General features: G+C 39.8%; 1 protein-coding gene across 1 annotated transcript in view; it reads left to right on the top strand.

Annotated features, from left to right (window-relative positions):
• Positions 1-18091, top strand: part of COL21A1 (collagen type XXI alpha 1 chain) — a 276488-nt gene that overhangs the window by 102240 nt on the left and 156157 nt on the right. Inside the window, exon 7 of the mRNA XM_089694136.1 lies at positions 16738-16815. Within this exon, the coding sequence (XP_089550262.1) occupies positions 16738-16815 (78 nt within the window). The remainder of the gene's footprint in view (positions 1-16737; positions 16816-18091) is intronic.

Here is an 18091-nt window from a genome sequence, read left to right on the forward strand (position 1 = left end):
GGTGCGTATGGACAGGATCTCACCAGAGGCCTCCTTAGTGGATGGATGGACGCTTGTCTGCCAGTAATGGAACAGCTCACTCCTCTGGGGTGAAACCGCTTGAACCACTGCTACCGTATCATCCAGAAGGACTCTACAAATGAATGTCAGCTCGCTATAGAGCCAAACAAGAAGTAGCCCATAGTGTAGTAATTTTGTAAAGGGTATTTATTAAGTGTTCCACGTGGTTAAAATGCAATAAATGGACAAAGTAATAAAACACTGACCAAACAAATCAAGATGACCGCTGGACCTGTACCAGGAGCCGGTGGCTAGACGTCACAGCGTGGTTCAAGTGGTTTCACCCCAGAGGAGTCCATACGCACCAAGGGAGACATCAGTTTATCTGCACACCATCCAGAGGGAGGATAACCCATTAATACGGCACAACCCATCCATTCCATCCTGAGAGAGGGACCTCTGGTTACATAATTTTGCGTATATAAAAATACGCATCTGGTGAGTGCGTATTTTTACTATATCTTCTTGGCACACCACTGAAGTCTGAAATCACTATCAACCTTTGTATCATACATCTTACCACGGACTATCACATTATTTACAGAATTATTTGCAGCGCTGCACTTTTATGAGATATTAGCATTCTACATACCTGACATGAATGTGCTCTCTTATTTCTCATGTCTATATCACACATATTGTCTGAACATTTTCTCCATTATTTATGCCTTTGGACATTACCGAAGCTGTAAACAAATCCTATTTACTGGTATCTTGTTAAAACATAATAAAGTCTTTGCGGAAAAAAGAAAGTTGTAAAGGTGAACCAACCGTGGACAGCCTCTCCACCCCCCTGGTCCCCACTCTATATACCTTTGGGGATGCTGAGCTGTCAACTCGCAACCCCAGAAGTAAGTACAGTGGTAACTGGGGTGGTAGGGAAGATGCCTGATATTAGTTCACCTTAAATTTTTTCTGTAAAGGTGAACTAACTCTTGAACAACACATATAAAGTTACTGATACTTTTATTGTCCGGAGTCTTTTTCTGGAGGCGAGCTCTTAACACTAGAGGCTGCCTACCATTAGTGGTTTATGATTGCCAGTGATTACATGGCAGGATAGCAATTATCATTGATACTGAAACCATTGAAATAAACAAGTAGGAAGCAGATCTTTTTCTTGTTTTTTATGGTTCTTGTCTGGAGTTGCAGGTCAGACACAGGCAAAGGTAGTGATAATTTGCATTTCTTTTCAACTTACTTTCAACTCAGGTCAAAATGCCAAAGATTAGGACTAGTGTTATTGTGCATTGTGGATGCATTCAAGATGTGTTTAGGTTGTGTTTGCTATATGTTCACCATACATTTACCTTGCATTCACATTGACATATATAGATGAATAAAAGCGAAACACAAATTGCTCTTAGACTGGTGTTACCTGATCACAAAACACCATCTACACCAGCCCTTTAAGCTGCTCACAATTTTTTAATTTGAAGTAGGAAAAATTCAGAACCTGTCAGTGCCTCTGTTGACGATATCTGGACTTCTGACATTTGGCAAATATTGATTGGAATCCAAAATGTTATGCTTGCTACCAGCACAAGAATAGAGTTGAAAACTACAAATAGGACAGCTGTTCTGTGACAACTGTTGAAAGTAGGATTTTCCCTTTACTTTGGGAAGATTTCTACTCAAATCCTGTTGTGTCATGGACACATGGCGACATAGATAATAATAGCCTTACTGAAGTTCTAAGAACTTTCCAAATCTATCCAAAACAAAAAGTTTTAGCCGGTGTTCTACTTTAAAGTAAGTAGAATCTAGTTCTCGATGCACTTACCCTAATTATAGTCATCAGGATCAATAAAGGTTTTAAAGATGTGTTAATGACATTTGCAAGAAGGTCTATGATCAATTTGGTGCCTGAATACAATTGCCTCATTCAATAATTACATACACAGTTTGTAATATTTAAAGATATTAAGATATTTTACTGAAAAACAATGCATGACACAGCAGCAGAAAAGGCATCAACAAAATGGTGGCCATCTGCACACAGACACCGGCTCCCTGTTGCATAAATGTGAATAAAATAAGTAAGATATGGCTTCAACTCCTGTTCTCCACCTGTAGAGAACTCCTCAGACATGTTTTGCCCTATTGAGGCTTAATCATAGAGGCAAAAGCAGAAAAGGCATGCTTAAAAACAACAAACACATGCACATACACAAAGCTTATAAGCTTTAGAAACCATTTCAGCAATTGCTAAACCTAAGTGATCCCACAAAAAGCCAGAAATATGTAGATTACATAAGGAGTTTGGTGGCTTTGTGGATGCTTATATGTTGGCAGCCAGATGTTTTCAAATTAAATTATGTTCAATTATTCCTGAACAATTTCCAGCAAAAAAAAAAATCTGATTTGTATAGTAAGTAGCCCAAAGGTTACTATAACCAATCTGAACATTTTAAAACATGTGCTAGTACTTTAGTATGCCCTGGGAAACCACAATCCTGCAAGTGATATCCTGTGGGTTCCATTTAAGGGATTTGCAGGGTTGTAAAATATACACTTTTAAAGTGCAGTTTTTCATTTCGGAATATAATGTTAGGTCTAATGTTTTCTTAATAGTGATGTGTGAAAGCCTTACTGTGTGGTTTGCAAAGTTATTTACTTATTCCCATAATATTGGACTATAAAGCTAGGGAAGAAAAAGTCACTCAATCTTTTGCTGCCAAACTGAAGAAATTATGCAGAAAGAACACATTCAACTACATCTACTGTGTAATCACTGTAGCTGGTAGCACAGGTTCAATAAAAAAGAACATACTGTAGCAAAACTATTCTATGTAAAAAGCTGGAATATTACTTGGCTGTTGGAAGGCACAGCCACCAATAATCAATATCTATCTCAAACGTAATCCCTTGCCTTAATAATTACATTGGGCATATTTCTCTTACCTCTTACCAGTCATGGATAAACTGTAAACTCCCAATTATCATGCCATAACCAACTCAGCAATGTAAACTCTGCCAATAAAATTGGATAAGCAAATATACGTGAATGAAATGTAGAGACTATAAAGTCGGTTGCCTAATTTTAGGACAGTAGTCCTACCCCTCACACCACCTAAATGGCATCCTGATTCCAATCCTAGATGTAGTCCATGGTGACATATATTGCCACGTAGTTTAACCACTTCCAGACCGGACACTTTTACCCCCTTCCTGACCAGGGCAATTTTCAGCTTTTAGCGCTATCACACTTTGAATGACAATTGCGCGGTCATGCAACACTGTACCCAAATTAATTTTTTACCATTTTTTTGAGATAGATAAAGCTTTATTTTGGTGGTATTTATTCACCACTGGGATTTGTATTTTTTTTGCTATGTAAATGAAATGTCCAAAAATTTTGAAAAAAAGTGTTTTTTTTTATAAAATTTTGCAAATAAATAATATTTCATCATAAATCTTAGCCAAAATTTATTCCGTTATCTTTTTAGTAAAAAAAAAAAATCCAAATTAGTTTATAAGCAAAAATTATAATTTTTAAACATTTTTTTTTACATTTTTATTTTATTTTTTTATATTATTATTTTTTATTTTTATTTTTTTTTTTTACATACTGTCACCCTAGCAGTACAGTGTCACCATGGTGACACTGTACTACTTGTGAGGGGTGATGAAGATTTTTTTTTTTTTTTTACACTGATTGCTTTTACACCCATATAGGATGTAAAAGCAATCATTTCTCTTTCTCTCTGTGTGCATTCATGCACTCATTGAGAAGAACTGAGTGAGCTGTGATTGGTCACAGCTTGTCACATGGTACAAGGCTTTTGTGAATAGCCTTGTACCATGTGACCTCTGTGATCATTCACAGATTTCACACATAGAAAGCAATGATGTCAGAAGTGACATCTTGCTTACTACTTTGCATGTGATCACTGATTGGCCAATCAGTGATCACATGATCGGGACCTCGTACAGAGGTCCCGTCCAACGATCGGTGTTTCACTGTGTCCGGAGGACACAGCGGGCACCGGATCGCGGTGCTGCGCGCTCCCAGGGAGCGCGCACAAGCAGGGTGCGGGGAGGCCGTTTATAGACGGCCACCCGACCCTGCAGTGCCACCGTCCAGCCGTTTATATACAACGGCCGGTCGGGAAGTGGTTAACAGAAGGGTTACTAGGGATTAGATATTATCCTGTCATGTCTCTAGCAGTCATACCTGTATGCAGGGGTGTATTTACCACAAGGCAAACAAGGCACTTGCCTAGGGTAGCATTTTTCAGGGGGGCAGCTCTGTCCCCTGAAAGAAGGAAAGGAAGAAAGGACACACACACAGCATGGGGACAAGGTGGGATCTGAGAGAGGCTGCGGGCTGCTTGATGGTGTATGCAGAGCCTGACTCTTGTTCCTGGGGATGTCCAGAGCTGTGAAGGTGAGTGTCTTATCTCTTTCCGGGGTGGGGGGTTGCCAGTGTATGGGGGGGCGGTGGTAGTAAAAGGCTCTTTCGGGTGGGGGGGGCTGGGGTGTTATTGGTCAATGGGGGGAGCCAATTTTTGTATTGCCTAGGGCAGCACGAAACCTAAATATACCACTGCTTGTATGCATACCTGTATGCATTGCTGATGCTTCAAAAACACTTTGAGCTGTGAACAATATGAACATATACAGTATTAACATATATCTTTTGAAATATGTCAGTGCACAAAAAAGAGATATTACCAACATTCACAGGCCTTATAAGTGACAAAATATCACCAAAAATGTCTTGTTTTACCTTCGTATTCTTGATTGTTTTCTTCTGCTGATTTGCTCTGTTACCTAAAACTCCTCAGAGCACATTGACACTTTAAAGAAGGAACAAATGCAACTTCATATTCACATTTCATGACTTGCCAAACCACACTCTGTGGCAGAGAGAGCACAGCCACCGCAGCTTAAGTGAATATATATAATATGATTATTCAAACCATACTGTGGTTTTGTGTGCACTTTTTTTTTTCTTTAAGGAATCCAGTATTAAAAACAAAGGTTAATTATAATTTTAGAGTTAGTATAAATTATTTTTAATCCAGTTAAAAGGTAGCATATTTTTCAACTTCCTGCTGCTTATAATGACTTCAATTATTAACTTATAGAATACATTCATTTATCCAAGAAAAGCTTCAAATGGCAAAATACAAACTGTGTCCATAGTACTTCCCTTTCCAGAAAGAATTGATTTCCTGTAAACACAGGATATAAAGTGCAGGAGGGGAGTTGGCATACATAGGAAGTGAAATGGCTTGTTTTCTGCAAGCACAGGAAGTGAATTGAAGGGGTGAGAACAGTAAGGCTAGGTGCACACTTTTTGTTTGCATTTCCCTGTGTTTTTTGTGCATTTTGTATGTGCATTTTTATACATATTTTGGTGTATTTTCATGCATTCTGCATTGTTTTGTTCCACCAATGAAAGTCAAATAAAGTAGGGGTTGCTAGATGGCAGGGACTCGTTTTCAGGCAGTAAAATGCATGAACTAAAATGCACAAAAATGTATGTTACATGCATGCACTAGCACTAAGGTCTATGGGGCGAAAGACACATCTTGATTCACCAAACATGCACCTGTACTATTTTTTCCAGTGGAAGGCAGTATAGCACACAGGTTTGAAGGACCCCACAGAAAAGCATGTTGTGTATTAATGCATGCTAATCTTATTCTTGTCATGCTACATAAAGAGATCCTGTCCTAGTTTATGTAGGAGGAAGTGATGTTAATACTTTCACACTTCTTTCTCTCTGTACAGCCATGGGGCTGTGATTGGTTAGTAAGCACAATTGTGTCACTATCAGTTCATGGACTATTCATTCCTTGCACACAGTACTCTATGCCTTTTGATGACATGCAGTACCTCATGACTCTCTGTTACATACAGCAGCTCCTACTTCACTGTTGTATGCAGGGCCCCCTGCTTTTTGGTTACACATAGCGTCTACACACAGTACTGGACATCTCTCAACAAAGGCTCACATCTACTTCATCTAGTGTCCTATGCCTCTCTACTACATACAGTGCTTTATACTTCTCCTTTACAAAACAGTACCTTGTGCCTAAAGCAAGCACCGTTTATAGACATACTGTAGCTATCAGTGTTTCCAACCTACCAGATTGAAATTCCCTGACACGACACCCAAAATTTACTGGTACAGCCAAGTTTTTACTAGCATTTTCCAAAAGTTACAAAATTACAGTTTAAGTGCAAATTTCTATATTTAAGATACAAACAAGTACAATATGCAATTAGCAATGTGATCTAAGGTAGATATTACGGTAAAAAACATATTTCTTATGTTATTTTTTATATACTAAGGGGGATGGGGGTTTATTATAACCCATTAGTTTTTGTCACCTATGCCCAATTGGAAAGATTTTGCCTTAATTTCTCTTCTATAGCCACCACAGAACGTGAAAGGAAATCATTGGTAGCCTCCAGGATCACCAGAATTTATGTCCCCTACTCTAAAGATTCTAAAGACCTCCTGTCTCCATCACTCCATCCCTCTATTACTTCCTGTCTACATCACTCCATTCCTCTATCATCTTCTGTCTGCATCACTCCATCCCTCCTTCAACTCCTGTCTTCATCCCTCATTCCATCTCTCCTTCCCTCCATCACCCTCTGTCTCCATCACTCCATCCCTCCAGCACCTCCTGTCTCCATCACTCCATCATCTTCTGTCTCTATCACTCCATCCCTCCATCACCTCCTGTTTCCATCACTCCATCTCTCCTTCACCTCCTGTCTCCATCACGCCATCCCTCCATCACCTCATGTCTTCATCACTTCATCACCTCCTGTCTCCATCATTCCATCCCTCCTTCACCTCCTGTCTCCATCACTTCATCTCTCCATTATCTCCTGTCTCCATCGCTCCATCCTTCTGTCACCTACTGTCTCCATCAATCCATCTCTCCATCACTTCCTGTCTCCATCCCTCCATTGCATCCTGTCTCCATCACTTGCTTCATTCCTTCATCTATCCATCTCTCTGTCACCCAATCTATACTTCCATCCCTTACTCACTCCTTATTCTTTCCATCTCTCTGTCCATCTCCTTCCCCATCATTCCACCACTCTGTCTTACCATTATAAACAAATAAAAATACTCTAAAGCACTGCCGCACTAACTGTGCTTACTGATTTCTTTTTATGCGGAGGTGAGCAAACCCTTGGACAGAGGGGTGGCAGTGGACATGGTATACTTTGGTTTTGCAAAAGCGTTTGACACAGTTCCCCCGCACACGGCTAATATGTAAGGTAAAATCTACAGGCTTGGAAAAATCAATTTGTAAATGGATAGAAAACTGGCTGAAAGACTGAATTCAGAGGGTAGTGGTTAATGATTCATACTCTGAATGGTCTAGGATTGTTAGTGGTGTACCCCAAGGTTCAGTGTTTGGACCCTTATTTTTTAATATATTTATAAATGATATAGGGTCTGGGATTAAAAATATTGTTTCAGTCTTTGCAGATGACACCAAGCTGTGCAGTGGAATAACATCCTTACGAGATGTCTCCAACTTACAAGCCGACCTCAATGTACTGTTTAATTGGGCAACTATGTGGCAAATTAGGTTTAATGTTAATAAATATAAAGTTATGCACTTGGGGGCTAAGAATATGCATGCATCATATATACTAGGGGGAGTACAACTGGGGGAATCAATGGTGGAGAAGGATCTGGGAGTTCTGGTAGATCACAAGCTTAATAATGGCATGCAATGCCAAGCTGCAGTTTCTAAAGCGAGCAAAATCCTCTCTTGTATTAAAGAGGTATAGACTCCAGAGAGATATGTATCATTTTATCCCTGTACAAATCATTATTAAGACCTCATCTGGAATATTCAGTTCAGTTTTGGGCACCAATTCACAGAAAGAACATTGGGGAACTGGAGAAAGTGCAGAGAAGGGCAACCAAACTGATAAGAGGCAAGGAGGAGCTCAGCTATGAGGAAAGATTAGAGGAACTGAATTTATTCTCTCTTGAGAAGAGGAGATTAAGGGGGGATATGATTAACATGTATAAATACATCAGTGGTTCATATAGTGAACACAGTGTAAAGTTATTCACCCTGAGGTCATCAAAGAGGACAAGGGGGCACTCTTTATGTCTGGAGGAAAAGAGATTTAATCTCCAAATACTCCAAATAAAGTTTCTTCACAGTAAGGGCTGTGAAAATGTGTAATAGACTCACTCAAGAGATGGCCAGCTCAGTGGATTGCTTTAAAAAAGCCTTGGATTCTTTCCTAGATACACAGAATATAACTGGATACTACCATTTATAGGTAATGTTGATCCAGGGAATATTCGATTGCCTCTTGGGGGATCGGGAAGGAATGTTTTCCCCTGCAGGAGCAAATTGGATAATGCTTTGCTGGTTTTTTTTGCCTTCCTCTGGATCAACTGTGGGTATAGGATTATAATTTTTTTTTTAGTTGAACTGGTTGGACATTTTTCTTTTTTCAGCAAGAGTAACTATGTAACTTACTCAGATAAAAATTATATGAATAATAAACATCTTAAGACCATCAAACACTATAAATAATCAATTATAAAAGAGCTGCTGCAGAACACCAATAAATGTTCTCCCACACCAAAATATACAATGTGTAAAAAAAAGTGCTGCAGTGCTCCCATCTAATTATGTAAACATTGTGATTATTATCATATGTTATGATTTAAGCCCAATAAATAGTGCAGTGTCTTCTTAAATGCTCAAATACTTGAAATAATAAGTATCATTCATATGTGTCAATGTCAGTCACGCTCACACATGAGGCTCCAGCTCCACTCCGGCTGCTTGGCTCCTGAATTTTATAGTGGCTGGCAGTGCATCAGGAAATGCCCATGACGTCATCACGCTCGAGTCATGCCCAGCCTCCACCAGACCTTTTCCCCCACTGGCACCGGCCGATCACTCATGCTCGGATGGTCTCGGTACTCGGGCAGCTCCAGATTTCACTGACACTTTTCTCCTGTTATGGGCATTTACGGGCAGGAGAAAAGTGCCTGGTTTTTACTGGATGTCCATAAAGATACGGACGGTTGGGAATACTGATAGCCACGCAACAGAGGGGAGGAGCCATAGGCATAGGATTTGTTTCTATGAATATAAGCTTGTCTTGTGGCCACACAACCTCCATTGCGTGTCAATCTCTAGAGGAGCAGGAAGATACATTACACTGACATCACTTCATAAAGTAGGGTAGGGCTTGTATAGATGGGTAAATGAGCAGCGTGCTTTCAGGTTGCATTTGAGATCAATTTGAGACACATCTGAACTCCAGTTTTTTTATGATGTGGTATTGCCCTTTAGTTAACCTTCTTCTGACCTGTAATTGACTTTCATCTAAGCTATATTGGGGCTCATTCACAATATGTCTGTTGGGCTTCACCTATTGGTATTTATCAATTTAGGCTCAGGGCAAGGTGCTTGTAGTGTGGTGCATAAAAATGCAGCATGTCTGCACATTGTTTTCACAAACCAAAGCACACAAATACATGTCAATGTGTGTTAATGCAACATGCCCATGATAAAAAAAAGTTGGAATTTTGACCCTGAACATGGATCAGCATGCAGTAAAAAGCAGTAGAGTTAATGTACATTTTATGTGTGTTGTGTTGTGAATAAGCCCTTAAAGTGGAACCTAACTTAAAATGAAAATGCTATTTAATTAATGTTTAATATTCAAAGCAAACTCACCTATCCATCCATGTCTCCATGCTTTATTTTGTAGAGAATCACAAGAATCACTTTGAAAACATCCCTTAGCATTTCTAGCTGCTGTCATCTTGAGTAAGAGCAGATTATTTATGTAGCATTTAGGTCCTGGAATCCATCTGCCTTTAGCTTAGGCATGTATGCAGGAGGGCGTGTTTAGCTGAGGCCCTCCTTCAGATGAAAGAAAAAAAATTCCCATGAAGACTCCTGGGATGTATGACATAATTTTGGTCTAGGCCAGAAACCAGGAAGTAACTAAAGAAATTAAAAAAAAGTTTAAAACAAGTTACTATAATATACCATCCTATCTATTTACTGATGCTATCAGCAAAGGGATTCAAATGAGTTACTATTGATTGACATAATTTCATTCCGCTTTAAGCTGTTTTTGCATACCCATTGACTTACATGGAAGAAGATCTGTTCTGATGTGAACAAAAGCTTTTGCACACAAACGCTAAGATTGGAACACATCAATATAAGAAAGGTTTATGTGAAAGATTTGTTAGCTTGTTTATTCTAGGGGTGTGTAAAGTAGAGGAATTCTTATTTTTTGCTCCCCTAGCATGCTCCTCTGATCTCCTCTACTTACTGTATATGTGTGGACCAGCAATGTCCTTTGGAGTATCCTCGACAGGATGGGTGAAAGGGAGTGACTTTGCAGGCCCAGCCATACGGAGGGGAGAAAGTCTCTGTGAGGGTGGAACAAGGTAAGTATTCCTCTACTCTACACACACCCTAAACTAAACAAGCTATAAAACCTTGTTATCCAGGGAAAAGAGGGCACATGATGCTAACATTTTACTATTGAATGGCGTTCAGCTTTACAGTTTGTAGTCCATGGCACAAGTATTAAGCCATAGACATCAGAATGCTTGGTTTACTGAACCAAATGTTTGCAAAATGTGACAAGTCATGGAAATTAAAACAATTTAACACATACTAAGATATAAGCCAGGTACACACTGCTAGTATCTTTCTTTTTTCGTTCAACCCAGTGGGCATCTTAACATTGCATTTAGATGGGGGGTTGCAGTGTGTTGCGTAAAAATGCAGATATGCTTATTTGAAAACACTATAGCCCTCAGGCCTATTACCTTGCCAATCTGCTCATCCATCCTTTTGAGTCTTGAATCACCCATGCTTTATCAGCATTATACTTCTTGCAAATATCCCTACTTTACCAAGATAAAGCACCCACATTCCACGGCTATGGTTCTCCAAATTGTCTGGCCTTCCTACCATGGGACTTAAATTCCTTTCAGTAAATGCCAGAGGCCTTAATTACCTGACTAAGCAAAGATCCATTTGGCAAGAAGCACTGCAACACAAAGCTGACATTTTTAAAGTGCAGGAAACCCGCTTTCACAAAAATGCTTCTCCTAACTGCTCTCATACATATTTACAGCTTCCATCCCAGCAAAAAAGAGAGGAGTTATGATCACCATAAAAGTCTCTTTTGAACTTAAAAAATCAATAATTGATCCTGAAGGACGGTATATAATATCTTGATATGTTTAATCAATAATTTACCCTTTACTCTAACAAACGGTTATGCTCCTAACTCGCACCAATCAAAATTTCTCCGGAAAATTTTCAAAAAGATTTCTCAAGTTTGAGTCGGAAGCAGGGGCGGACTGACTATTTGGAAACTCGGGCACTGCCCGAGGACCCGGGGTCAGTAGGGGGCCCCATGAGATGCCCCTGGTACCTTTTTCATAGGCTTTTTTGAGTTTGGGCAAGGACACAGGGGCCCCATGATCCCTATTGCCCATGAGCTGTCAGTCCGCCCCTGGTCGGAAGCATATTGCTTTGGGGCGATTTTAACACTATTGTTGATCTTAATTTGGATGCCTCCTCCCTGGTTAGGAGCCGCCCTCCCTTTTTACACAATCTCCTGAACAGAGAGGATCTCTATGATGTTTGGTGGTCCCAGCACGCTACTGAAAAATCTTTTACAAGACATAACTCATATTCTCTTCTTGGTGGACAAAATGTTGTTGCAGAGAATTTCCGACTCCTCGATCCACGATATCACATGGTCAGACCAATGCGCCTATCACAATACAGATAGAGGAGGGAAATATTTTTGCAACAACACGCCAATGGAGATGCAATGATGCAGTGATCCAGACACCAGAAGTAGAACAAGAAGTAAACCAACACTTAAAAGAGTATTTTCATTTAACAACTCTCAGACAACAGGACGTATTATTAACTGGAATGCCCACAAGACATATGTGCGAGACATAATTATAATCATAAAATTAAGCTCTAGACTAAAAAAAATCCACACGGCTAAGTTAGAAACCCTTCTTTCTGACATCCAAACTAAAGAATCACAATCACAGACATGCTGCATTTCTATGCAGCGCAACTTGCTGCACCAGGTTATTCATCACACTTCAATAAAGGTAAAAAAAGGTAAACAGTGTCTTACGTTGTAACAAATATCACTGCCCCTACACAGCAGACACCAACCTATGTATGTTTTAGCACATACTACAAGCTTTAATATGTATTTTATAGCAGAGCTCCACCCAAAAGGGGAAGTTCCGCTTTAAGCCTGTGTCCCCTGCTCCCCATTATGGATTGGCACCTTTGGGGAGACGGGTGGGAGCAGGTACCCAAATTTGCAATTGCCTAGGCAATCAGAAGTGGAAGTTGTTCTCCCCCCCCTCCCTCCCCATAGTCTTCTGGGACATGTGACAGGTCCCAGAAGACTACAGGGCCATTCACGCATGCGCAGTGGGCACCCGGCTGTGAAGCCGCAAGCTGTCACAGCCGGGTGCCCACACTGAAGATGCCGGCGCCAGGGAGAGAAGACAGCCAGTGAAACCAGCGGTGGTGAGGACACTGCTGGACCAAGGGACAGGTAAGTGGATGTATTTTAAAAGTCAGCAGCTACAGTTTTTGTAGCTGCTGACTTTTTTTTTTTTCAGATGGAACTCCTCTTTAAATATTGTTATCAGTGACTGTTTTACATAAAATAACTTTCAATTTAAGGCTATTTTTGCTTCAGAAAAAAAAACAGGATAATTGATCTAACTTATTACTAACTTATTACTGCTACTACATGTCTTCCTTGTAAAACACATTTACAATGACAAGTATTCCTAGTGAGACAATTTATTGCTATCTAATTGATTTATCTGTTCTTAATCAGAAGCTATTTATAGCAGACGTTGCTACAAATACCCTTACATTGTCACTTATGCAATACTTTGGTTTTTGCATTACTTTACATAGCTCACTGCTTACACATTGCTGCTCAGTATGCTTAGTTTACTGTCTGAGAACATGAATTCATACCAGATATATTCAGAAATTAAAAACAGCTGTTGTGCAAAATTAATCATGTTCTTTCACGCTATAGATCCACAGTTGATGAAGACTTAGGCACCTTCAGAACTGAATAAAAGTGTCTTGTTCATTTGTGTATTTATGATATACAAGTTGTTCAGGACTTTCCTTCTGTAAGTCTTACTATATTCTGTAGTGCTCTGGTTAGCCATTCCTAGTCTGCATTTTATTTTTAGGGCTGTGAACATATTTACCCTTATCAGTGAGTAAAATGCAGAGGCCCCTGAAAGCACAGGGAAAACATTTTGGCAGGGTGAAGTGTGCTCTGAAAGCATCCTTATGTTTATGTGCATGTTATAAGCCACAAAGGGCAAACAAAATTAATTCCTTATGAAACAATAAACTGTGGTAGTTAATTTAAAGGACCAATATCACGACCACCATTGCATTCTGAAAACTGTTCAGTTACATAATGTGATGATAGTCACTGTGAGAGTTGAGACCATTTCTAACACTGTCCATACTTGAACAGTGGCAGTAACAGTTTTTTACCATTTGAATACACAGTAACAGTTTTAACCCCTTAAAGTGTTACTAAACCCAGAACCCTGCATTCACTATATCTGGTTTCCCACAGCACACAGAACGTAGAAATGCAATTATTTTAGTAAATATAAACTGATAAATACCTTTTCTCATCCGCAGTTAGAGCAGTCTTGTGACTTCTATCAGTGTTCAGCAGAGCACTGGTTAAAGCCTATAGGAGGAGTTTTATTTCTGCTGTAGGAGGATGCAGACCCTTGACCTTTGACTGGACAGTGCTGATTGGCCCTGTGCTGATCACATGCACTCTCCCAAGAAAAAAACCCTCTCTAGCAATACACATCAATCTGAGCATGTGCAGAGTGACTCCACAGGAAATATCTTATCAGGAGATAAGAGAGGGGCACTGGAAGAAGGGGAGGATCAGAGAAGACAGGATCAAATAGCCTTTTTACACAATGCAGAGGATTAACCCCTTAGATTCCACAGTGAGTATAACAAGCATGCTTTACTGCATATACATATGGGAGTTATTTACTAAAACTAGAGCATGTAAAATCTGTTGCACCTCTGCATAGAAGCCAGCTTCTAGTTTTTACCGTCAAAGCTTAAATGAACAAGCTGAAGTTAAAATGCTTCAACAGATTTGATCAAAAAGAACTCACAAAAATGTTTAGGAAATAGGTCAAGGCATATCTTTCGTAGCTATACAGCTTCTCCAACTTGGGCAACAAACAGGCATAGGACAGCCCGGAAGAGAATGAAAATGAATAATAATAAAACAGCTAGAGATGTTAGAAATGGCTTGATTTAGCTGAACTTTGGCTCTACCTTCAGTCTTGCACAGTTGTACAGACCCAACCCTGTACTGAAATTTCTTACTATGATTTCACTACACAGTTGGGTTGATTATTGTGCTCTGCAAATGTAGGTGTTCAAGAACTTCGTAAATGAGAAGCTATGCTGACTTTTTTTAATTTCCCTTGCATGTGATTAGGTATTGTTCCTAATGTACATATAAAAGATGCCCAAGGAACTGTCCCAAGAAATGCCAGAAAATGATGTATAACAAAGTAAAAAACATAAATACTTTATTATATATTGACCATATTCAGAACACATTAAAAATACTCAAAATTCACTATTGTCAATAACTGGGTGTTCTCATCATTAATAACTAACGAATAATAACAAACATCTGTAGATGACTGGACTACATCATTGGCAATCTTTTTTTGAAACCTTTTCTCACGTTTCGTGAATCTCCATTCACCAGATCAGGAGAGTTAATATTTAGCTGAAGAACAATCCAATTCCAAAAGGAGGGAGTGGTAATAAGTGGTTACTGATTACAAGAAGGTTGCCACAGGGTGTCTGTTCAAGGAGCTGAGGAAAGGCAAATGTCATCATGGGGCCACACAAAGGACTGACAGAGACAAAAGACCTTGGAAACCAACGGGCAGCATGTGAATCGTTCATATATTAGTACAGAAAATAAAAAATGCCCCACAGTAGCAAATGCCAGCTCACAAAAAACACTGCAGCTGTTCAGTAAGCCCCAACTGAAAACTAAATTTCAGAATCTTTGAAAATGAATAACTTCACAATAAAAGCAGCTAGAAAAGTTAGAAATGGCTTGATTTAAAGCTGAACATTGGTTTTACCTTCAGCCCTGCACTGTTGTACAGGCCCCTGTCCTGTACTGAATTTGGTTACTATAATTCCGCTATGCAAAGGAGTTGATTTACTAAAGGCAAATAGACTGTGCTCTGCAAGTGCAGTTGCTCTAGAGCTTAGTAAATGAGGGGAAGCTCTACTGACTTCCATCATACAATCATGTGCAAGCAAAAATGCTGTTTTTTTTTAATTTTCCTAGCATGTGATTAGGTATTGTCCATAAAGTGAAGTTTTACCTCATTTACTAAGCTCTGGAGCAACTGCACCTGGCAATGTGCACAGTCTATTTGCCTTTAGTAAATACACCCCATTGTGAAATTCTCACAGTGTGCATTAGAATCTGCAGATAGTGCTCACCTCATTTCCTGGTTGGAAGACAATCAATATCATTTAGGCCTTTTCTACCAAGCCTTACTGTCCCTGGCCTGCCCTTTTCATTCATTGGCGTTTGCATGCTCAAAATCACATATTGTAAAGTTCTGTGCAAACTGTTGGTGCTATATAGATCCTGTATATTATTATTATTCTTAATATTATTATTATTATTAATAATAATAATAATAATAATAATAATATGGATGTCACCTGGGGCAGTCTGCATGCAAAGGTATGCCAGAACTTCCAGACTGGTATCAATCCATGAAAGCAGTTAGTTATTTGCAAGAACCTCCTCCCAGGAGCCATTCCGCTGCTTGCATAAGGACTGGGGGCTCTTAAGAGTAGTAGGTGAGCTATTTTACCTGTCAAATGATTTCTAATTTGGACCAATCAGGCCTGAGATTTACACCACCCTGCCAGCCTTTACTGTCGGACCTCACGTTTCTCTGCTAAAATTAAGCAATAAAGGTAGGTCACCTCCCAGCCCTCAGCTTGTGATTGGACAGTGATGGAGTAGCAACATCTGTATATCTTCACTGCTCTCACCTCTTGTTGGTATGTTCCTTGTCAGCATATGCTCATGAAGTATACTTGATTGGGTGTTGGTGCTGCCTCTTGGTCACTTTTCCAATGTATGTACAGAGGATAACAAGAAACTGATACTGTGTGAAAATCAAGAATTCATAGTAAATGCAAATATTTCTTTATTTTTTAATGAATGCCTAAATGCATTGATTGGTGTGTTTTTATATCTGCTTGGACGGCTTTAATCGGCATCTGTGAATGGTGGTCTGTTACTCACTGGGCCAATGACTGATGTGGCTGTTTTATGTACATTGTTAGGTCTTGTTGAATAAGTTGACTATATTAGTGTGAAAAATAGAAATGCTGAATAAGGCAATAGCTAAACCTTGTGCATAAAATGGCCATAAAAATTGATCAAAAAGCACAGGAATCTAGAATCAGTTGCTAATCTACCACTGACTGAAAATGTTCTACATTTTTACAAATTAACAAACAAAACTGAAATATTTTATGCCATTTTTGTGTTTTACAGTTTACACTTCAAAAGCTGAGAATATATTGTGATCCAGAACAGAACAAACGTGAGACAGCTTGTGAGATTCCTGGAATTGTAAGAACATGTTTATCTTATATTGTCATGAAAATGCATACAATTTATTTTATGTTCATCATTTAGAAGCAGGGTGCATACCAAAGCTGGAGCCATTATATGAATGCCTATATACTGTACAGTGTCAGTGGCATCACTAGGGTTGGCGTCACCTGGTGCAAAAAAACATGGTGTCCCCCCTGGTAGCCTGCAACAGTGCATTTGGGTGTCATTAACAATTAATGGCATATGAATGCATCTTGCAAGGGCAGCGCATTTCCGTGTTGTGCAGGAAAAATGCACAGAATGTTCCTTTTTCACATGTGTTCTCGTGTGAATTGACAGAGATCTAAAGGGGCATCATTCATGTGTATGAAATTCAGTACAAAAATCCTATTGTACTAGAATATGATTTAACAGATGCTAACCTCTCAGCTCCCACATCCAATCTTCCCCTAATTTAGTGTGTACATACACCCAGGTAACCTCTACACCAGACAGGTAACTACAGAAGCACACGGGCTGCTGATTGGGCCGCACATATGTGGGTTAGTGGCGGGGTGACAGATCCACCCGGCCTTCCACCTCTTATTGGGAGACTACCTCTGAGAGCTCGGATGATGTATGATAGCATGGCCCAGCACAGCCTCCTATCGGCCCATCCTGAGCAATCAGCACCTGAGAGCTTGCTGTTTCCTGGGGCGAGGCTATAGTGTAAATGCACTGAAATAACCAGGATCACACCAGTCTTTGGCTGAGGCAGACACATCGGGGGCTGGGCTTGCTGCGAATGGAGGTGGGTCTGGGGGGGTATTAACCTGTACCGAGTCGGTACTTGCTGCTGGACCCTGTGTGTGGCCTCAGGTGAGCAGACCACGTAATATTCGATAATTCCCAGCAGCTGGCAGAATTAATGGGAATTAATGTCTGGGGAAGGAGCTGAGTTTTCTGTACTGACAGTTCTGTGTGTTCTCTCACCATTGGGGTCACCCGGGTGTCACTCCAGTGAGGTCCACACGACACCCGCACCCCCATAGCAATGCCACTGTGCAATGTAACAAAATGACAAGTAGAGAATACAAGATTAGCTTCCACATTTGTCCAGATACAGTTGGCTTTCAACAAATATTATTCTAATTCCTTTGGATTCTAACCAGGAAATTATTTTTAACCTGTAATCTTATTGTTTGCTTACATGTCAGAAGCACTAGAAACATGATGTTCTGAAGTGTTTCCTGCATAGTGTTAACATGAGTAAGATTTAGCGATTTAGTAGTCTTTTATTTTACGGATTAAT

This window comes from Staurois parvus, unplaced genomic scaffold (assembly GCF_062004578.1).
Source record: "Staurois parvus isolate SC_StPar_1 unplaced genomic scaffold, SC_StPar_1.0 ptg000652l, whole genome shotgun sequence".
NCBI classification, from domain to species: domain Eukaryota; kingdom Metazoa; phylum Chordata; class Amphibia; order Anura; family Ranidae; genus Staurois; species Staurois parvus.